The sequence below is a fragment of the Charadrius vociferus genome, unplaced genomic scaffold (assembly GCF_000708025.1).
Source record: "Charadrius vociferus isolate BGI_N301 unplaced genomic scaffold, ASM70802v2 scaffold643, whole genome shotgun sequence".
NCBI lineage: Eukaryota > Metazoa > Chordata > Aves > Charadriiformes > Charadriidae > Charadrius > Charadrius vociferus.
In genome coordinates this window covers 988,234-1,012,166 of record NW_009647512.1, presented here as the reverse complement: position 1 = coordinate 1,012,166, position 23,933 = coordinate 988,234, and the positions used below count along the sequence as shown (strand labels likewise).

The window sequence follows — 23,933 nt, the reverse complement described above, 5'->3', positions numbered from 1 at the left end:
TTCCTGCTGCAACTATTTCCCCTCTTTATAGATTTTCTCAATTGTTATTAGAAGAACACAAAGAATTTGCAACTACACATGAAAAAGTTTATCTGTTTCCTAACAGCAATTCCACATTTTCTACAATGCTGAGAGGAAAAAAAAAAAAACCCCAAACCACCCAGACCATCCAACCCTTTACCTTGAAAGCCACTCCTTTGCCTAAAGATAGAGCTTTGCTATCTGAGGAGAGATGGGAAGGAACCTTCACCTTCAAAGAAAGCATTGAGCTGCAAGATGCCCCTATTTAATGATATCTCACAAAATTAGCCCCAAAATTCTCATTTTTGGAGAGGAACTACCTCAAGGGACGCTGCATAAACCAGAATTTAAATCGTACTGCAGAATGAATATCGAATAGAGCAGGCCAACAGAGAATAGCAAGGAATTAATATGTAGCCTTCTACAATTTTTTTTTCATTAAAAGAATCCAGAACAACAAGCGTGTCTAAAACTCCTAAGAGGCCTGAAAGAGCTAGATCTCAAGGACAGAAAATCCTTTTCAGATCTGCACCCTTGTAAATGTCAGCCTTTGCAAGGGTAAACTTTAAGTCACAAAAATGTCTAGAAATTTGGCATCCCAGAGCACACAGCATAAACTCCTGCTTGTAGATTAAAAATAACCACTACCTTATATTAAAATGCCGTAATGCCAGTTATGCTGGGTCTTCACGCTGGGGTGTGCTGAGCACTTGTGGTGTATATACTAATTCAAACAGTATTCACAAAGAAAACCCAGCCTTCAGCTGCTTCTTTGGAGAAGATGGGGGAAGTTGGTCCCTGCTAATCTTTGTGCAAAGGGCAGCTTTGAGCTAAGACCTTCTGTCTACCACTGCCATGTACAATACAGTCTGTCCTACAGATCCAGGTTCACATAACCTTGGCAAACTAAGTTTGGGAAGTCATGTTTTAATCAAAAAACCCAAATAGACAGATTTTTCCACTGCCTCAGTCAAGAGCTACAATAATATCCTCAGCAGCAGCCTGACAACAAATGAACCTGAGCAACTCCATCAGGTGCATTTAAGACTTTGGTGTCAGATTAGACCAGTGCTCCAAAAAAAGACATCCAGCCAAAACACTCAGTGAGCTTATAAACCTTCAAGAGAGGATGGTGACTTGCCTAGAATTTGAAATAAAAGTTATTACAAACTACATGCAAAGATGAGCACAGGGCAGGGTGGAGGGGATAAGATACCTTCTAAGGATCAAGTACCAAACATGGATGTGCAGCAAGCCTGGAGGATTCATGATTGGAGACGCTGCTGTCCAGAGTGAGCCCTCTGGGTGGGAACTAAGTAGATGACAGAAAGAGATATTCTGTGGATGGCCATCAACTTGTCTTCTTTCAGAGACAGAGGAAGAAAAATTCCCGTCAATATGACAGTCATAGGTAACTACACCCACTGACAAAGTTGTCAGTGGCACATCAGCATCTGACTGATCAACTAGCTTTTGATTCTGCTGTCTCCAACTTGTAATGCTCAAAGTTATATGCATACTCAGAGACACACATACGTATATGCCAACACAGTAGGTCACAGCTGACAGCTTTCTGAAAGCTACCGAAGTCCAGATAGAACGGAAGCCTGTTCAAGCTGTTGTAGGTATTCTACTTGATTTCTGTCACATCTAAAACTTTGTATAAAGCCGCGTTAAGGAAGAGCATCCTAAAATGAAAGACTGAACTACCACCACGCACTGTAGACTTGAAGGTGCTAAAGAATACTTTGGGGGGTGAGGGAGGGACTGAGAGGAACAAGACAAACAAAATTCTTCCTCAGTATCATGTCTACAGGGCTGATGTTGCTATTTTCTGTTTAGTCATGGACTGGAAAGTGAAAATACAGCGTGTTTAAATTCTCGGGATTTCGTGTTCTTTAAGAAATCAACACCATCTTCCCCCCCCCGGAGCCAGACTACCACTGCCTTCTCCCACCTTCCTTACAGGGCTTACAAAATGGTGGAAGAAATTTGACTGATTTAACTGCAGCAATATGTCATGTACTTGTATCTGTGATTGTTTAATCTGAATCCAAGGCAGAAGCCAGGGACTGAGTGTGAATTTGCTAAATCTCCCACTTGCTGCTCCTCCCTCTGACAGACCCTGAGGTTTCAGCTCACCTAAACTTGTATGATCAACCTCTGTGAATGGTTGAGACAACAGGAACGGAGGGATGCTGAGAAACAGCTTTGGGGGTGATGCTGAGATTGACCTGAATTCTGAGGTTCGCAGTGAAGTACCACACCCCCAAACGGCATCCTCCACAAACCGCATTTTCATCCCACTTGAATCTTCGGTGGAGAAGCATGTCCACACACTCGCCCACAGCCACACAAGCGGGGCTTGTGCTCCACCCTTCTCTTGTCACCCCGTTACCATTGGCAAAATCCAATGTTTCATTTACGGCAAGGATCAGAAAGCAGGAAGGGATAGGGGAAAAAATGAGAGTAGGAGAGAGCTAAAAAGCAGATTGAATATTCCGGTGCCTTTTCTCATTCTCTACAATCTATCCAAAGTCATTTTTACCTCCACAGCTAGATCATGCTGAGGACGTTCTCTGGTACCCAGACAATAATGTTAACAGAGACCAGACCAGACCTGCTGTTTTTAGACCACTTCCCAATCCCCCATAGAAAAAGATGGCTAAAATCTTCCCTAGGATTCAAACAAACTCCTCGAGTATTCTCCACAGACCAGAATTTCCCTGGATTTGAGGCTCCAGCAAAATGATCTTGTTCTTTTTCCCTTTGTGTACCAGCCAGAAGGAACTAATGCATTTTGATCATATGATCTCTCTGAAATTGCTACAAGCCTAACAGCCGGCTGCACAGCGACTGCGCACAGTTTAACTCCTGCTCACTAGTTTAACTTCAGCTTGACAGTTCATATTGAACTATTGTAGCTAAACCCAGATTACAGTCATTCAAGTTTTCCCCTGCCTGAACCGATAAAAAAAGCATCCACACACACACACACAAAATTGTGTTGGCTTAATCAAAACAGGGCAACACCAGAGTTACAGCTGAAACTCTACACACAGGCAATTCTTGAGAAGAACACAATGCCCTGCATCCTTTGCCCCCATTTATGTGCTCAGTGCATCACTCTCTGGCGCTTCTTCCAAGAATCTTTTCTCAGCAATCAAACTGCCATATGTGCTATCATGTCTGTGTAGCCCAAAAACTTCTGAAACAGGAGTAATCGGCAAGGAGAGAAACTCTCTGCACAGATAAAAACGGCTATGGAAATGTGGTTGAACTTGATCACTTTAAAACGGTGCTGGAGGAGCAGGCTGATAGGCAGACAGATGGGACAGCTTTGGCTTCCTCAAGGAATAAAGCAAAACATTTATAGCATTTACTAGAATTGATATGTTGCACAGGGATACTTTTTGCCTTGTTATTAATTATTTACTATCTAATTGTATACCTTAGCATGCAAGATAAGACAGTTTCTTATTGTCCTCGGCCCTACAAGGCACAGGTTTTATATCACACCTTTAGCTTTTCTTCTTGACTTTTACATGTCATAATTTTTGCTTTGTACTGTTTAGTATTTCTTTTATTACTTCTGTTACGTTTGAAATTCTAAAGTGTTTTTCCTTTGCCACTAAACTGAGATGCTTTATTACCAGCTAATCCCATTTCCTGAATGTGCACTCATGACTTTCTGGCTTTTACCATTACACTTAGGAGCTAAACAAAAACTTCTTATTTCAAAAAGTAATTATTCAAGTTTTCAAATACATTTAGTCTCAGCATTAAGAAGCAATTTATTATATTTTGTTTGGATTATTAGTTAATATATCATGTTACTGACTCAAAAGTTATTTTACGTGTCTGGTAAGCGGTGTGCAATTTTCAGTCTACCAAGTACTTGGAAGCAATTAGCAAAGCTGGGTGAAAAAAAAATCTAAAAATGTACGTTAACCAATAACTGAAATAATCTTTATAATAAGAAAGTATAATGTTGCTTCATATGATTCATAAATGCTCTAAATGAAGTCCAAAATTTAACTTTAATACTTGAAGTGATTCATTTTACACACCTCAGTCAAAACTTCTGTATTGTGCTGCACGACTCAAAATTACCCTCGAGACTAGAACTTCATGCAACAAAGCTCCTTAATATTAAACTCTTATTCCAGTGACTGGCACAAACGGTCAGCTTCATCAAGGGGTCCAGAGTGCCTGCAGCTTGCCGTGGCCTGTGGGTCTCTCCCCTCTCCTTATGACTTCATGCAGCCCCAATTATACAGCCTAAGAAAGACAAATCTCAAGCTTTCCATTTACCCTTCTGAAATCCATTTCATATTATTAGATTCTCTTATTTCAAATGCCACATCAAATATGGTTCAGCGTCATTTTACTGCAGTGAAGCACAAGTCATATTTCATTATATTATCCAATAATTACATTGTTTGTCTGCCAGTTCACTCCCATGAACATGTCATTTTGAAAAACTCTGCTGGGAGAGGCTCCTCTTACAGATACTGAAAGGAGCAAACAAGATGCAGAGCCCTGAAATGACGTTGATCACTTTTTGATTTTCTTTGCAAGGCTGATATGTATCAGGACATACGGCAGCATTCAGAACACTACATGCTTCATATCAGTAGGCTATGTTCTAGTTATTTGCTTCTGGCTATTAAAACCTGTGCTCAAATTTGACTATCACTTCAATCCATTTGAATTACTTATCAGATATACTTTCAGAACTGTGGAAAAGTCCTCATCACATAGAAAAAGTATCTTCCGTATTAGAATTATTAAGAAATTACAGCTAGAAACCTTCTTTTCCCAATGCTGGAAACAACAGAATGTGTACATCAGTTTCATTTTTTTTCAGTTACCCACACTAAAAGCATGCAGAGGCCTACATAAATTCATCTTCAGATGTGACCGAACTGTGTAAGGCTGAGGACACATTGTGGTTGCTTCAAAACAATTCAATCCTGTTACCCCTGTCTGATTTGGGGACTGTGCGATGTGGTGTGCACACTGCCACGAGCCTGGAACGCATAACACCTCTGCAGGAGCACATTCTGCACTGAGGCATCAAAAAAGCACACCTCTCTCTATGTGTACCTCCATACAACGGCTGAGCGAGCTGCGCGCTTAAACGCCACACTAAACAAAGACTTCCAGTAGAGACAACTGGCGGGATCAACAATAGTGGACTCACAAGGTTAATGCCAGCCTTGCCAGAAGACCCTCCGCCCTGGATTCCCTTTGTCATCAATGGAGAAGGGTGACCCAGAATAAAAGCCTTGATGTTGAGATTTTGACTTACCCTCTGGAAGAAGGAAACTTATTCTCCAACAATTAGGCAAAGGGTTTAACCTCAGAAGGTTTACACCAGGCCCCGTATCTCTTAGTTTTGAGCGTGGCCTTCACTCAAACGTGCAGATAATTATAATTATACACAGTGTGAATAGCCACTGGAATTCTTTAGGTCTTTAAAGTTAGGGAGATATGTAAATATTGACTCTGGGCTTGAGCATGGTAATACAAGCTGGGTCTTGTTTGCTTTAATAGACCAATGTTACCCTTTGTGAATACTCACTGATGTTGCTGTAATTATAAATTTTGTGAGCTCTCATTTGCCGTAAGAGGCAGAGAACCCAGTTTCTGTCTTGCGGCAAGGCAGGTGCCTTCTGCAGTAGTTGTGAGCAGCTCATGCTTGCTAAGTACTGGCAACCCTCAAATCTTTGGGGAGGCGGGAAGCACTTACACGAGATTTATGTGATAACAGACTCTCCATGGGATGACTTTCCTCCAGAGTGAAGACTGGTGTCTTTGCACAGCTCAAAAGCGAGCTTGAGAAAACAGTGATGAAAGCATATAATCTCTACACGTGAAGTGGCATTGTCTTATTCACTGCCTCTCATTTTTCACTTTGCTATTAGTGTTAAGGCAATACCAAGGCTACCTGTTTCTGAAGGGAATCGGTGGTCTCCTGGGTGACTATTCTGCATAATGACAAGTTCATCCGTGACATCTGGGACTGGGAATACTCAGCCCCAAATAGATCCACTCCCACGTACCTGCACCGAGGCACAGGCTCATTTCAGATGCATGAAAAAGGCAAGTGAAATAAATGTATTATCTCATTTAAAATGCACACAGTCCCAGGAAGCAGGATAGATTGTAGGTGTCACTAAACAGTGCGTAGTAAATAAATCATATTTGCAATGCAAGAGACTTTGGCTAGCCAAAGCCTGAGGTGTTTAGGGCTATAGAAACCGAGGGCCTGGATGTATTCGGGACTACAGAGCTCACATCCAAGTAGCATTTTCAGCCATGAAATCACAGTCAAAGGTAGAAAAAGTCCCATCTATGCTCAGGAGTAAGCTGCATTTGCAAACGCACAGGAGCCATGGCATACAGACTCTTACATGCACCTCATTGCTATTCAAAAGAACAGTAATGAGCAAATGGTTCCCAACTGTAATACCCGAGGCTTTTCTCAGCATCATGTGCACAGTAGTAAATTTTCTTCCAGCCAGTAAGCGTATGCAAATTCTGTGCTCTGTAAATGAGCGGGCTGCTGCTTAACCAGTATTCTCCATTTATTTATGTCAGCCTCACTGGTGGTAATCCAGGCAGGCCACACTCACAACAGGAATCTGCTTCGTGCAAGATATGGAGACATGCCGTTTACTTTGGTTGTCATTTCCTTTGATTTTTTTCCTATAGGAAGCAGGAACTTCCAGGTATCCCACTATCCAGCTGTTATATAACTGCTCTTGCTTTATGCACTGGAACATATTTCAGTGTATAAAGGTATAAAGTGCCTATTCTGTGCCCAAGAACTATTGTCTGGGAATTCAAGCTGGACCTTGAGAACATTATAAACAGGAAGAAGTGAGGCATTTGAGACTAGTGTACTTATTTTCATAGATACAAGCAAGCAAACAAACACAAAGTGGAGGGGCACCAGAGAAGAGATGAAATCCCCTTTGCTGGAATTGCATAATTGCTTAAGACTTGGTTTTACAGGCCCCTGGATAACCTAATCTAAGGCCCTGCTTTCAACAGAAGGTTGAACCAGATTATGTCCAGATTGTCCCTTACAACATCAAATTGCCTATTACTGTCTGGTAACCTTTATACTCTGGTAAATGCTGGTAGAAGATGATAGAAGAATCCGAATTAAAATATATGCCTCTAAAAATAGTCTTATTGCTAATGCATTTTGAAAAAAAATCCTTATGATCCATTGACTATTACTTATGACATCGGTGCTCTGTGGGGCACTCTGCATTTTGTCATTTAAGCACCGTGTAGGCCAGTGCATACAATGTCGGCTTGGACCTAGACTTTTAAAGAAGGCTGAGGAAGGTCGCTCTACTCAACTCTGTCTGAGTTTGCATTTAAGACACAAATGCACAGTATTTCCCTATCATTGTTTCTACCCCTGTTTCATCTTTTGTGTGAGGGAACCCATCGGGTATCATACTGATAAGATGTCACCTCTCAAGGTACCAACCTGGAGAGGTGCAGCGAGGAGAGTTAATATAGTTGGTTAATATAGTTTCTCAGACAAATACATCAACTCTCCAGATGGTGACTGAACACTAACGGAAAACCTTGTGTCTCAAGTCTGCGCTGAGCTGATGCCAGACTACTGCCCATGTCACAGCTGGGGTTACCGAACAGGCATTTTATCAGAAGACCATCTACCATTTGGGCAGAGAGGGCTTCTGAGCTCCTCGAGCTCTGCAGGGCCAGGAAAACCTGCTACTTCAGGAAGCCACACTTTTCCTTTGCGAGTGGCAGGGTCCCCAGCTTCTTGGGAAGCTCAGGTCTCAACCGATCCTGGTGTCTTGCAGCTGTGAGAAACAGTCCTCCTAGAGCCCTCCAGAGAGTTCCCACAAGCACTAAGCCCTCATCCGCAGGGCACCGCAGCTGCCTGCTCTGGGCACTGCCCGAAGCTCAGGCCTGGGCCGTGGCTATTTCCTCTCAGGTGCTACATATCCACAAGCAACTTCTGCTCCCCTTTGGGACAGAATGCAGAGATCAAGTGACAGAACACCAGCACATCTCCTTTTGAAAGTGAGTTTTAATCATGAAGATGAAGTCCCTGTGTGGTTCCCTGACACTCAGTCCATTTTCTATGGCTTTGGTACGGAGTTTGGTTCCGTAACGAGTGCTGGTGCAATTAACCTGTTATTGATATAACTCTGATTTTTACCATTGCTAATAAGCCAGATAGAAAGATGTTTATGGGAAACTATGCTGTAGTCTCCTGTGACTGAAAAAATTACTTTCCATTCCTTGCTATGTTTTCCTCTTAAGCCCACATGCCGGCCTCATACCTGCACAGGACTGAATTGAGTTAGGGGCAAACTGCGCAGACTGTCTGGAGTACAATGAAATCAGGTGATATACTCAGCTGAAGAGCTTTCATGGTGCCTTTAAATAATACACCTAACTTAATTTATTTTAAAATGGACTTAAACTAGGCTGATTTTCAGAAACAAAACATTTCAATATGGGTAAGAATGGCCAGTAAAAAGTAGGAAAGTTAAAAACTAGCCAATGCTCGTAAAAGTAACAGATGGTGAAAATCTGAGTACCATAGGATTTGTAAAATTCCCACTAAACTTTTTGGTATTAGCTGAACTTTGAAATGTTGATTTTTTGAAATTTTGCTGATTCTTTGCAAATCTCCAAGCCTTGACACAAAAGCAAGAAGATAAAAGAAGAAACAAACAGTTACAAATAAAAGTGATTTCTCTCCCTACCAGAGGGTTCTCTTGCAGTCAGTATTAGCAAACAGGCAGTTAAGACTTGGCCTTTTGTATCTGATGGGAAGTTTATTGTGGGAATCCCGATGAGACACGAACGGTATCAAGCTTTTGCAATGGAGAAAACCGGACATTAGGCACACAAAATTAATGTTATTAATGGAGAAGTGTTTCCCTGGAGAAGTGGGAATAGCTATACTTGAAAGCTGGAAGAAGGGAGCGATGTCTGGGTGTGAGGATGGAAGAAGCCTCCCAGGCCTGCTCGTGGGGTGGAGAGCAGGAAGGCGCTGTCTCCGCTGCACTCGTACAGCTCAGCCAGCCGTCAGGCTCAGCACCCAGAACGCACAGGTGCCCAACGTTTTGGGGAACACACCGAAAGCAACGGCCAGGAGGTCTGCGGTCATCCAAGAACTGCATTATGCTTTTGATAAAAGAGCAGTAGCAGCAGTGATCATGCCAACTGGCATTTGTCTGGTTTTACTAATTAGGTTGATGCACCTACGTACATCTTGCTTTTTGATTCCAACTTGGCCGAAGAGCTCATGATGAGATGAGGAAAATACAAGTCTGATATCCTAGGATGTCTTCTGGATGTGGTGAACTACTCTCAGCACGGCTCTGGGATGTGTGTGTGATCAGGTGGGTGTGAGATATACACTTGAAACTTAACAAGCATTATGTACAACACCAAAGAAGTGTAAGACAGGGTCAGAAGCAAAACAGGTCTATTGTAAGACTGAATTTCTTTACATTGACAAATAATGCTATTTCACAGTAGTGGTTCTGCCTCAAACAAGAGGATTGTTTCCTTTCGTCTTTCCTATTTTAGAAATTACTTGTGAACGTCTCCCTAAGTAGAAGCGAAAGGCTATTCCTGATGCAGCCTCTTTCCAACATTCAGGCTTGCTTTCTAAATTCCAAAGCCTAAAGGAACAAACACTGATAGAAGTGCAGATCAAGCATTCCTCTGATGCTTGTTCGTGGCCCTATTTTCTCCTTTAGAGACTAGACCGTGACACCAGGAACTTTGCCTAACCTCACCTCACACCTATCATTAGCTCTCCTTTATTTTGTTCCCCAAGAAGTACATGACTGATCACATGAATACAAATGGCACCAAACTGATTTGGAGGTTCTAGCCTCTCCACACATTGCAGATACAGCGAGGAGACATATTGAAAGACTGCTTGCCTGAGCAGACCAGTATGAACCATCTCACATGAAGTTGCCACAGAGGAATCAGTTAAGCAGCCTAAATGATGGCTGCAGGTGTTATCGATGACTTGGCTCCCATGCTTCTGGGTTGTGCAGGAAGCATCTGGGAGTGGCATCGGGCAGCCATGGTGGGCAGCCATATCGGGCATCTAGTAAGAGAAACCTCGCAGAGGCACACCCGCTCTGGAGCTTCTGCTGTCCAGGTCTGATTTGTAAACCTGTGCTACAATGCAACCCCAATTATTGCTGGAAGCAAGTTGTTTGCTTTAAACTGGGAAGCAGCAGGATATTTTAGTAGCATTAATCCGCTTGTGTCACCAGCAGTAGAGATCCACTTGCGCTTTACAGACTAAGTTTGGGCTTTAGGTAGTCTCTAGTTTTATTCTCTGAAGCTGCTTTTTCTACGTGTCTCCTCCCTTTAGTAATGGAACAAAACGAGAGGAAAATGACCCTGTTCTTCCTTTTGGCCAATGATCAATCAATTGTTTGAAGACCTTTCCTCTACCCTAAAGAAAACAATGATCAGCCCATAAATCTCCGCTTTTCTTTCCTATTATACTAAGTTTACCACCTCCAAAAATAAGCATGCTACTGTACCTCAGGAACGAGATAAGAGGTAAATACCATAATCGCACTTCTCATGATAATAACATAATGTATATGACTTACAATTATTAGAGTGATCAGAAAAAGATGATAGGCTAATAGAACAAAGTAAGTATTCACATAAAAGAGAATTCAGTACGACAACCTTAATTAATTCAATGATGATTGCTGACTTTCTATCTTTAAAAAAATCAGTTAACATCAAACCAAATAGGCTAATGCATCAGTCAGATCCACGCTACCTCCCCTCTGCCAACACCCACAAAGGGGCATTTCTGGTCAAGACCAGTAACAACCGTGAACAGTTGTTGAACAGTAACAACAGCGCGCCTTTTGGTTAGCACCTTACACCACAGAGACAACAGTTATTAGAGTGATACATTTCCCTCTGAGTGGCAAGAAACCACAGCATTTCAACTAATGGAAGAAGAGTTTCCCTTTTGCTGCCTCCACCCGCAGGGCAGCAATCCCAAGCCCCCAGGGCTGACCAGCTCTTCCTGGAGGCCCCTAGATGGCCCATACTCCCGCCCCTGCCTTGCTTTCCTGCCTGGCCTTGGGTGCCCACACCAGCCCTTGCATTCCCGTACCGCCTTCCACCAGTCGAGCCAAAGCAGATCCCTCCGAGGGTCCACCCTCTGCTCGCTTGCAGCCCTTCCACCAGAGGATCCAAAACACTTTCCAGCTTATCTGTGAAAATGAATATCAGCTTGGGTTTTGCTAATCAGCTGCAACTAGAACTGGGCACTCAAGCCAAAGGATGGTATGTTTTTTAAAAAAAAGACTCTTTTTTCAAACTATGCTTTTCTATATGTGAAATGTTTTGGCTCAGTTATAGACTGAAACAGTAGCTCTCCCCTCCCTCTCCCCCACTTGGCTCAAGTCACTACTGTGACTCAATATGTGATTTTGATTTATTAAGACTAATTTCCCACAATGAGCAAAACAAAACACATACAATGGCCCATCTGGGCAAATAATTTCTGAAAATGCTTGCAAGACAAATAGCACAGCATACTCCGAGACACAACACATGAATAATAAACGGGCATTTTAGCATTATACATTTGCTAGCATATAATAAAATATGCGGGATTTACATTGAGATTCAGATTTGTCTTCTTTTAAAATGCTACATTTTGGTTTAGTTGAGCCAGTATTTCATATGATTTCTCTTTCTATTGAAATCTTGATGCTGTTTTTAATACTAAAAAGTCATTTCTCAATTCTAATTAAATTATTTAATTATATCTCAAGTCACTATAACAAAACCAAACAAACTAACTGCAGATCTCAGGGCAGCAAAAGTACACTGATTTCAGCCAGGGATGATATATACCTCAATTAGCAATAAATTACAACGTTAACATATGCTCTCCATAAAACAATGCTCCAGCAATGTTTTTTCAGCGGGACTGGACTAGAAAGAGCTCTCCTGTTCTGATTCATGGACAAACTTCTGCATTTGACAGGACTTTTAATGCCACAGCAGAACCAAGGTTAGAGCTTCCAAACTCCTTTTCTTTTTAAAACATAAGGGCATATGAGAGAAGAAAACCACTGCACAAAGCTCGCTGAGCGGAGCTGCCAGGCCTTGAACAGGAGATCCCGCATCTCCAGATGAATAGCCTAATGACTGAACTATTATCAGCTCATCTGCTTTTCTATCTGCCCCTCAAGGTATGCAGACAAAGGGAATCTGAGTGAGTTTTTCTTCCTTCATGGCCACATCTCTCTATTTTTCAGAAGGAGCCCAGCTGAGTCGCCTGTGGCCCTAAGCCTGCCTCTGCTCCTTCCCCTGCACACCCCCTCCCTGTAAATGCTCCCCCCGCAGCCTCACCTGGGATGCCTAAGTCAGAAGTGAGCAAGGGGCACAAATTACTGGTCTCAAAGCAATAGCATTTTGCAGAAACCTCAGACCAGAAGAGGAATTTCACAGACTTCAGATGCCCCAGCCCGCTATTTGAATATATTTCTTGTGAATTCAAGTCCTTCTACTGGAAGTCCAGACAGATAAATGCTCCTAAGCAATCAGCAACTAATCCTGTTTAGCTGCCCGGGAACTACAGCCTTTACTGTAAGGAACATTTCCTAGTGAAGCATCCCCACTACTATGTTGTCTGCTATATACTACCGTATCCCGATGCGCTGCTGCGTGATACACTGCTTTGCAAAGAGGGCTCTTTGTTGATTTTGATTTTTCTTGGTGACAACTGAGTCCCCCAACAGACAGCAGATGCATTTTCTCAACTTTGATTGACAAGTCAATGTGAAAATATGTTACAAAAGCAAAACTATGGATGCAAAGATGACTTGCTAAGAAGTACCTAGAATAGAAATCTGCCAGGTTCTTTAAAGAAACTAGAGCATGCTAAATTGCTACTAGATTTTTGTTTGTTTTTCCCAGGACAGCAGCATTAATGTATCTTTTCTTGCTTTAATGACAGATAATGATGAAAACTGATGCCTCCAGAATTTTTATACAGTGTACGTTACATATGTGTATATATATACAATTTCCTAAAAACCAGAAAACTACACAGAAGACCACATAGAGAAAGATTACGCTTAGTCTTTGGTTAAGCTGGATTGTTTCAAGCACGGGATGAGTTGTTTCATTGCATATGGATTAAGAAAAAGATCATAATTTGTCTCTGAGCTGAGCATTCAGCATCTATATCTGGAAGCAAAGAGATGTCTGATTCTTAGCAGGGGAGAAGAAAAACAGCCCATGAATCTAATAAGAACAAACATTTGGAAAAAAAGCAGGATGAGAAACAAACTCTGTTTAACTGATGAAGCAATCTGAGATCATAGTTTATTTGAAGATAGGGGTGAACAATTTTTATACAGCAAAGCAGAAAAAAATAATAAACAAACAGTCCACTTGCTCTTTCCTGCCATTGCAAGACTTTAACATAATTGTTTCAGGTTTCATTAATTTTACCTTTATTTTCCTGAAATTTTCTTGCTGCTATTTATTAATCAGCCAATAACTATTGTATTAATTCAATTGTCACTGCTGTTTACATTTGGAGATTAAGGTAGCAAGGGCTGTTACTGCCTTTATAGTGATGTGAATTCAAAAAGGACCAATGCAACTGTTGAAGTGTTTGCCTCAATGAAAGTCACTCCTGTACCTGAACTGCAGACAAGCTGAGGCAAGATTAGCTCTTTAAGGCTGCTATGACTCACAGAATCACAGAATGGTCAGGGTTGGAAGGGACCTCTGGAGATCATCTAGTCCAACCCCCCCACCAGAGCAGGGTCACCTACAGCAGGTTGCACAGGACAGCGTCCAGGCGGGTTTTGAATGTCTCCAGAGTGGGAGACTCCACCACCTCTCTGGGCAGCCTGTGCCAGTGCTCCACTACCCTCAAGGTAAAGAAGTTCCTCCTCATGTTAAGATGGAACTTCCTATGTTCAAGCTTGTGCCCATTACCCCTCGTCCTATCACTGGGCACCACTGAAAAAAGACTGCTCCCATCCCCCGGCACCCTCCCATTAAGTATTTGTAAGTATTAATAAGATCCCCCCTCAATCTTCTTTTCTCTAGACTAAAGAGACCCAAGTCCCTCAGCCTTTCCTCATATGAGAGACGTTCCAATCCCCTAATCATCTTTGTAGCCCGTTGCTGGACCCTCTCCAGCAGATCCCCGTCCTTTTTGAACTGGGGAGCCCAGAACTGGATGCAGTACTCCAGATGCGGTCTCACCAGGGCAGAGTAGAGGGGGAGGATGACCTCCCTCGACCTGCTGGCCACACTTTTTCTGATGCACCCCAGGATGCCATTTGCCTTCTTGGCCACCAGGGCACATTGCTGGCTCATGGTCATCCTGTTGTCCACCAGGACTCCCAGGTCCCTCTCCACAGAGCTGCTCTCCAGGAGGTCAGCCCCCAACCTGTACTGGTGCATGGGGTTATTCCTCCCCAGATGCAGTACCCTACACTTACCCTTGTTGAACTTCATAAGGTTTCTCTCTGCCCAACTCTCCAGCCTGGCGAGGTCACGCTGTAAGGCGGCACAGCCTTCTGGCGTGTCAGCCACTCCTCCCAGTTTTGTGTCATCAGCAAACTTGCTGATGGTACACTCTATCCCTTCATCCAGATCATCAATGAATATGTTGAACAGGACTGGGCCCAGTACTGACCCCTGAGGGACACCACTTGTTACTGACCTCCAACTAGACTCTGCACCACTAACCATAACCCTCTGAACTCTATCTGTTAGCCAGTTCTCAATCCACCCCACTGTCCATTCATCTAACCCACACTTCCTAAGCTTGCCTGTGAAGATGATGTGGGAGACAGTGTCGAAAGCCTTGCCAAAGTCAAGGTAGACAACATCCACTGCCCTCCCCTCATCCACCCATCTAGTCACTTCGCCATAGAATGCTATCAGATTAGTCAGACATGACTTCCCCTTGCTGAATCCATGTTGACCACTTCTGATAATCTTCTTTTCATCCAGGTGCTTTGACTCAGACCTTTCCAAACCTGCACTGAAGAATCAACAGTCTCTACTGTACTAAGGACCACTTTCACCAGCTGAGTGGTGACGTGGATCTTACCTTACTTGCAAAAGATAAAATTGGCCTCGAGGTCAGTTGGGTGGTATCCTCAACAGGCTGCGATGGCGTACCCTTGGCATGCTGCAGAGAATACAGCCCTTCACCTTCTATATTTCTGTATAGGATTACCCCCATAGAAGTACCTGTATGATCGAGTTTGCACGCAACGAATCCTGAAAGCCCTGAAAGCATACTACATGTGCACAGATTGTCAGTGCGCTGAACACATGACACATAGGACTGGGGCCCAGTCCCTTCGGTGTGCCTTCTTCTATTAATCTGTGCATCTGCATTAAATTCAATGCCTCAAATTACAAATAGCCTGCTTGATTAGAGAGAGAATGAATATCTCTGGGATTTCCAGATGTCTTGCTTCACACTTCCAAAAGGGATACAGAACACCTGAAATCCTGAAGAAATGTCCACAAGCTCCAAATCTTTGGATAGAAAAAAAGAGGACCTGTTTTGGAAATACATGCATATGGCAATTCTGGGAAAGGTGCTCTGTTTTGTAAGACAGACAAGGTTTTGGGAAGTATGTGGGGGGCAAACAATAATACTTCTGTCTAAATCCCAAGTACTAGAAGCGACAGTCTTTCTAAGATGACTACCTTTCTCTCTATGTTTTCATTGGATGAAATGAAGAACAGAATATTTTGAGTCTTAGTCCAAGTCAGCTACAACTTTGGATGAAAATCAAACCCACTTGTCTCCACTTAAATCTCACATAAAATTCTATAACATAATAAATTTTATAGATGTCTAAAATATATATATACTTTTAAATTAAGTAGTAGTTAAATGATTTGTTGTATTATTCTCTATTGTCTAACCCAATTAAATCCACACTCAAGATTAAATTATAGCTAGCTCCTATTATTGATAAGAAACATCTCAGCACTGTTGCTTCAAACTTTACTATGACGGCATCCTTTGTGTACAAATCTAAAAGGAATTCCAGTTACATGGATTTCTTAGTTCAGTTGGCAGATCCATGAGACTTTGGCGGTAAAAAAAAAAAAAAAAAAAAAAAGAATATGTGGCTCCAGATTCAGCAAGATTTGCTTTGGCATCACTCTCATTTTAAGCGTTAGGATATTGTACTGTCCCCTTGAATTACAGCCATGCCCTAAGCATTCATCTCTGACTGACAACAGCAGAACACACCGATTCTCAAAATCTGTCAAGATTAGATTAGAAAGGACAAATAGAAAAGACAAATAGGTTAAACTTGTATAATACTTATTATATTATAATCCTTTGAGAATGCCCATGCAACCCAGCTAGTAAAGTTATAGTCAAAGCTTTTTCACTTTTCCCTAACATTTTCATTGCTTTCAGTGCAATTGATCCTTCAGGATTTTTAACTTTGGCCTCAGAAACACTTGTGTTTGAACTGTGAAAAGCATTATGCTGAAGAAAAACATTAAAACATATTTAAGTGAGAATATGTGGCAAAAACGAGTACTCCAAAAATGTGCAATGGGGGATTTTATGTTTATTATCAGTTGCAGTTCACATCTGCTCTATTCACAAAAAAGGGGGAGGAAAAGATGTTATTTCTAACTGCTAGTTCTTTAAAATCAACTTGGGACTTCACTTGATCTGTTTTTCCATTAGTAAAAGTAAAAGTTACTGTAAATTGTAACTCGGTAATTCTATTGATATGTGAATCAGCAGCTACAATAAACTCTTCAAATACCTTATCTGCTAGGGATGCAAATAACAGTAATTGTTGAATAATATTCTCTAATTTTCACTTTACTTTTGGCTTTGCAAAGTGCTTAGGAAATAGCCTGCTATTTGCATAATCATTTTTTAAAAGAACAACAACTATGTGGTGAGGATTTAAGTCCCAGATGAAAAAAATGAGGAACTGCTCTAATCTCCAACAAACTGGCACTTCAGCCTAAATGACAGGCAGAAGCGGAAGACGACTTGCATACAGATCATTTGTAACATGCTGGAGTTGGGATGCACCAACTAGAAGAATAATACGTTGGTAAGAGTTTTGTTTGTGTCCATGGGATTTAGGATCAATGAAGTTATTAATCTCTTTACATTTGCAGATAAGTCACAATAAGGAGCGAACAAAGCAACGGCTGCTGTACGCTGAAGACTATCAGCTTTGGATTTAAATGAATGAATGGTTTCCTACTTCTGCCTGGCCAGCGAGAAGCCACACCTGCTCCCAGCGGTGCGCTGCACTGCTACCCCAGCAGCAGAGGCATGGGTTATCCCAGGCCGGGCTCACCCTGCCCCACCACACTGCTGCGGCCCCAGCCGGGGCTGCCGGCGGGAGCAGGAGGCTGCAGCAGCACGCGCAGAGTGGGGAGGAAGAGCTGGGGACCAGCACTGGGAAACAGGAGGTAGACGAGGAGCTATCGAAGACAGCAGCAATTAGATTTGCTCCAGGAATGGTTAAGGATTGCTGAGCTAAGGTACATCTTTTAGAAAAATGAATCCTGTTGATTTGAACGTAGCTGTAGTTGACAGTACTCCACAACCTCAGCAAATTTATCTAGCAGCAGATTAACCTGATTTTCCAAAACATACACCTTTGCGAAACAGAACGAGACAGACGGAAAGCCAACAGGTCCAGGCTCTCCGAGGGATAGATGCAGCATAGCTGGAGCTCGTTAAGACAGAAATGTTTTCTTTTAAAAAAATCTCAGCAGCACATCTTTCTCTTACCCAAGAACACGCTTTCTTCTGAGTAGTTTAGCAATATTACTCAAGTGGTAGAAGATTATTTGGGCCCAGACACATCAAATCACCTATGATGCACATTCTGTGCACTGCCTTCTTCCCTGCTCTCCAGGATTGCCTCTCTAGGATTGCCTCTGCAACTATTGCTTAAAATGGTATTGCAAATGTCACACACTTAAGAAGATACAAAGATAACACCTTATTTTATCACTGTTTAAATTCCACCTTATGTATTGCCTCCAAGAAAAATAAAAAAGAATAATTTGATGAAAAAAAATCAATTTGCACATAAAATGAGTAATGGGATTCTGTATAACTCCCCCTCTATGTGGTCTACAGACACTATTCATGACACTTTAAACTCCTGATTTAATCAGCTTTTCAGTGTCAGTTTTTATTTGTATATTAATATCACAACCGAACTGAAAATTCAAGAAGCAGAAAACAGCTACACATGTTTGATGTTGTATGTGAAAGCCTTAGATATTTAGCAACTTCTTTGATGCTTTGATCTCTGAAGAAATCTTACTAAAATCATGATCAAAGGAATTTATATTATTCCAAGTACTTAAGAATGAACCATCTTAGGGCAATAATCAGTATTCTGTTTAATCCTTCACCCTTGGAATCCATTATTGCTAAGCACCTCAATCTGATGGGAGTTACATTTACTTAAGGATGATATTCTCCTAAAACGGAATTAGAAGTAACAGAAAGCAACACTTCCAACTTACAGAAAGAGCTAGGAATCAGATTTTATTGTTCTGGTTAAAAAGTGTTCCTTGAAGCTGTTTTTTAAACGTATGTAACTTAAGAAAATTGGTATGCAGTTCATTATGAGACCGCTCAGATTTTTATTTCTCTGCAGCAGACAAAGAAATAGAATTTCCAACACAGCTACTTTTAATTTAATCTATTTCTAACTATTTTCTATTGTCAGTGTTTATAGAAAACTATTACACAGATGGATATATCTAATATTTATAAAGTAAATTAACACTCTACTTTGTATCAACATGCAAAGGCAGATAAATAATGAATTATCCTTTTCATCAATCTGACCACATAATGTCTATTTCACTGTAATATTAAGTACCGCATCGGACTGGTTGTTGTAATTCCCCACGGCAAGTTAAATCAAACAGTGTGATACAAACAAGCCCTGAACTACAACCTACAGAACAGTAGAAGAACATTAGAGCCAAGCAAGATTTAACAAAAACATTAATTACTGGTTTGATTATGGATTTACCGCTGGTGGTTGATGAGAGGTAAAGGAGGGCTGTACTTTTCCAGGAGCAAATAAGAGATCAAACCATGACTCCGGGTCACAGCCACAGTCTTAATAACCTCCCACATCCTGACTAAGCAATTCCTCCTCACGTTTTACCTGTGCAGATTATTTTTCTTCGTGCACACCCCACCCGCCAAGGTGGACTTTAATCTTACAGCAGTTTTCTACTATTTATATCCCCATGCTCCATCACTCTTAAATGGTGAAAGATTACGAGTAGACTAATGTGCAAACACATCTGACTCTCAACACACTGTGGTAAGCATTCTTCCTAACTGACAAGAAAACATGCCTACTTTAAAGGAAAATCAATCTCTGTTAAATCTGTTAGCTCCAGCTCATTTGGACGGGCACGACTTCAAGAGCTCGCAAGGAGGCGTGCTGAAGCAGTAATATCAGAGAATTGTGCATTCAGCTTTGACAGACGGCAGCTGCACCAGCACCGGAAGTGCACCGGAGGGAACCCAGATCAATGACAGAGGGAGGCACAGGGTAGTCATGTCTCTGAAACTCACCGGTAGGTTATCTTTCCTTTTGGGCTGAGGGACTTGAGAACAAGGCCTATCAAGGAAATATTTTCAAAGGTGCACAGGTAATTCATCCTGGAGCACCCTCTGTCCCGACTTCAGCATTCCACACAGTTCAGTTGTCACACCCTTATTGACCCATCTTGTCTTTTGATCTGTTTGTATCTCCGCCACTGAAAACCAGCCAGGAATTAGAGCAACTACCAGGAAAATAATTTTGCCTCGTCAGAGTTCATAAACCAGCTGGCACAGCAGGATCTCCAGCTGCCTTTAGTACTGGACCCACTAAAGGGCTATTTCAGGCCTAGTATCCTGGGAAATGCAACATGAGAAGCGGTACCACCTAGTAATTTTAGCTCCAGCTTTGCTATCAAACCCAGTGATAAAATGCTTTCATCTCCAGAAGTTACTTACTTTATTAAAGTGCTGAAGTTTATCAATTAAATTGCTGATGAGTGGGTCCAATCCTCTGACTTTCAGTTCTGGATTATTAATTTGTGCCTTCAGTCCACTGGAAACAACTCTGCTGGTGTAACTGAAAAAGAGGAAAAAAAAGAAAACATTAGCGGCTGGCACCATATCCACTGCCATCAAAAATCACATTAAAGGGGACTTACAAAAAGCATATCTTTTGTAAATGGGAATGGAAATTTGTAACAAATATTTATGTTTTTAAATACACCAAACCACAATAAAATCGCAGTTTCTTGCACTATCATTCATCACTTCAAACTATTCAAGTCATAACTGACAACAATTTCATAAGGCACATAGAGGTTCCTTTCATTCACATTTTAATATTTGAACCCCTAAACTGACAATCGCAAGCTCTTCCACGCAGCAGTCAAAGCTTATAGCTTCCAAAAAAATCCTTCTTTCATAATTACAGACACCCATGGAATTTAAGACAGAAACTAAATATTGAGATTGACGTAAAATCCAAAGAAACAGCAGTCTGATTTTGAAAAGATTCTTAATCAAAGTGTGTGATTGGACTTCTCTTGCTAGACTAGCAGTTTATAAGCAAACTATCTAGAGATGCTGAAAAGCAGCACCTGCTGTTCTACCAGCGCTGCCCACCATGCCTTATCTGCCTTACGAACTCACTAGCCAGCTTCCACCCACAGGAATTCTCTGTAGCCGAGTCTTGCTTTATTTGAGGAATAGCAGCTGTTCTCACAGCGCAAGGACGCGTCTCTTATCAGCGACGTTCTCTCACTGAGTGCTGACTAAACAGTTTCTGCCAGTCTTTTCTGGAATACACCATAGTGTATTCCCAAAACTTATTGGTTTGAGGCTGATGGGGAAAATTCCAGGATTGTGCACATTTGGTCTCTACTTCTGAACACGTCTTTACCACAGTTGAGGAGGTGAATCATCAGCACATGTATGCTGAATCCAGTGCTTCCTGGAAGGATTCGAAGTACTGCATATTGGCTCCAGAGTTGATCTGTTCGTGCATGATTTAAGTTCAACCCATCCACAGTCCCCTGCAAATCCCAGAGAGATACGGAGCAACCTTTTTGGTGAGTCAGGCTTTTGAGGGTTGTATGTAGCCACTCTCATTAGTCTGATGCTCATTTGTCAAAGTGGATCACAGATGTTTCCACAACCAGTTATGAACTGCACAAGAGACTGTTCCCAACCCAAACTCTCAGAGTCACACACATGCCTGGGAGGATCTCATTAAGACACCCCGTTGGTCTCTTTAGAAGTGAGGTAGTAATCGGCTCTGCTCCTTTGGACTGAAATGTCAAGAGAAACATCCTGCTACATCTTTCACTTTGATCATACCTACATACTTCGATATCCCAGAAGTTCTCCTATCAGCGAATCCTTCACTGTAAACCAATTTGTGCTGAAACTGAGGCCAGCACTTCAAGGTAGAAAAATTGCCCAAATTCTGTTGTAGAAAGACAACAGAATGCAGCAGCGGGAGACCTAGCTCGCCAAATATATTTGTCCTTGCTTAATTTCATCTAGGATGAACAACAAATTTTATGCAAACTGCTGGCAGAGCATACTGTAGTATAGTGCTGGAAAAAAAATTGGCTTAAAAACTGAGAATGGTCCATTTTTTCAATGTACTCAACAATAAATTTCACTTCTCAGGGAAAAATGGTTTAGAACAAAGAATTGAGAAAAAATCACGTTTTTCACTAATAGCCAGGTAGTATTTGGAGGACAAACATTAAGGAAAATCTTTTTCAGCGAGTTTGGTGGTTTCTTTTTGTTCACTGAGCCTTTTAATGGTAACGTTCTAATTTTTCTTGATATGTAACTCATACAAATATAAACTAATCTGGAAGTGTAAACTTCCACGATGCAATGGCACGTGCAAAATGACGCTCAGGTTTGGCCCCTTATGAGCAGACTCAGACAAGTGGACTGATGTCCCCAGGAAGAACCCAGCTGAAGTATTACTTTGAAGTCAAGACTGGTATAGATTGTATCAATCCACTTCAATTCATTTGGACAATACGGGAACACTGCTGCACCTAACCTGCCTTTAGCTTTACCTTTATTCTCAAATCATGCTATTTGCTGAACGCTTATCATTGTAGAGCATGTGAAAACACATGGTTACCCACTGTAGATGTACAGGGACACTTGACACAGCTTTTTGAGATCATCTAGTTGCAATATAGGAGAAATTTAATTTAATGGGTCAGCTCATGGCCTCCACCAGTCTGTTCAGCGATTCTTTGTGTGCATTGCTTTGTCTCGTCAGAAACTCATCAACAGCAGCAAAAAGTGAGGGTTTTCCTTTTCATTGCTCTTGACTGCTCTCCATTCAACCTCTGGTTAGAGCTATCGGAATTTTTCTAGAGGCTTATGTCATTATAATCCGGGATAAAGAACGCAAAATTGCTTCCCCTCTGGGTTGGCTGGGTTGGGTTTTTTTTTGGCAAATGATATTGTGTTTTTTTCCCTGTGAATCTCAAGCCTCCATTAAATGCCTCTAAGTGGTATTACAAACCTACAGCACTGCATGGAGTTTGCATAAACATGACCAACTCAGGGACAACAACAGCAGCAGCGGCATTAATGCCAGAGTCTTCAAAGGGACCCAAAATGTGGAAAGTCAATCTCAGTCAACTCATATATATTGCCGCTGCTAAATACATACCCTCTTTTACATACATCGTTATCAGGAAAATAGGACCATTTGCTATAAGTTCACAGTCCACTGAATCAAAGGGGATACTCATACCCTTAAAGTTCCACTTACATTTAAGGACTCACTCTTTAAAGCTCTAGAGATACGCAAAAATTATACACAGATATTTCTGTTGCCCAGATTGCTTGTAATTAAGATTCATAACATGGATTACCTAAATTTCAGATGTCTGAGAAACCATGCATGAGTTATGTGACTCCTGCATCATTTCCCTATCTCCTTGGTCTAGCATAGCTTCAGTATGGCTGTCCCTAACAACTGTGTCTGACTGCTAGTGCAAGGCTCCAGCGCAGAAGAGGTGGCCAGCTATGGTCTGGAACGTGACCTGCATGACCGGCTATACCCGGAAAACCAACTACAGACCTTTGGGCAGTGGTGAAATAGATGTGATCTGCCAAATGAACAGTCTAAAAAGCTGATGTAAAGAGAGGCAAGACTTACTCGCAGAGCACAAGAAAACCAACTCTTGGGTTTGCCCATAATAAACTGTAAGCTTTGATTGCCCTGTGTGTTCTTACCATGAGATCACTTCTGTGACAAACCCAATCCCACAAAGACTCAGATGAACTAAAAAATGGTGAGTTCAGAGAAGGTGGGCCACACCTCTCAAGGAGGAGACAGGGCAGAGAACTGAAGGAGAATTGCACAGCCAGCAAGGAGGGAGAAATTTCTCCAGTCCATCACAGCAAAGAACCAAAGACTCTACAAGAAAAAGACATTATGTCCATCTGACTCAAACTACTACCGTGTAAACTATGAATCCTTCTACTAGCTCTGTCTCATGCTAAAATACTTTGAAATAAACACTACACATTTCCTGAAAGATAATCCGATTACTTCACTTCTTTGCACTATCTAAAACATTTTTTTTGTTGACATCAGATCCTGAATTACTGGAAATGTACATTAAGTAAGATCAGAAATTGGCTTCCTTTATTTAATAACCTGCAATTTAACTGAAATATGGTAGTACAGAATTGTTAACTCTGGTTACAGCTCTAGTACTTTATTCATACTAAATCCAGAAATGTCAGCAGG

The 23,933-nt window shown here is 41.6% G+C and overlaps 1 protein-coding gene across 1 annotated transcript in view; it reads right to left on the bottom strand.

The window, feature by feature from the left end:
- The window catches only part of LOC104282674 (glypican-5-like), a 356,326-nt gene that overhangs the window by 129,948 nt on the left and 202,445 nt on the right, over positions 1-23,933 (bottom strand). The window contains exon 6 of the mRNA XM_009880790.1: positions 20,129-20,249. Coding sequence (XP_009879092.1) covers positions 20,129-20,249 — 121 coding nt within the window. The remainder of the gene's footprint in view (positions 1-20,128; positions 20,250-23,933) is intronic.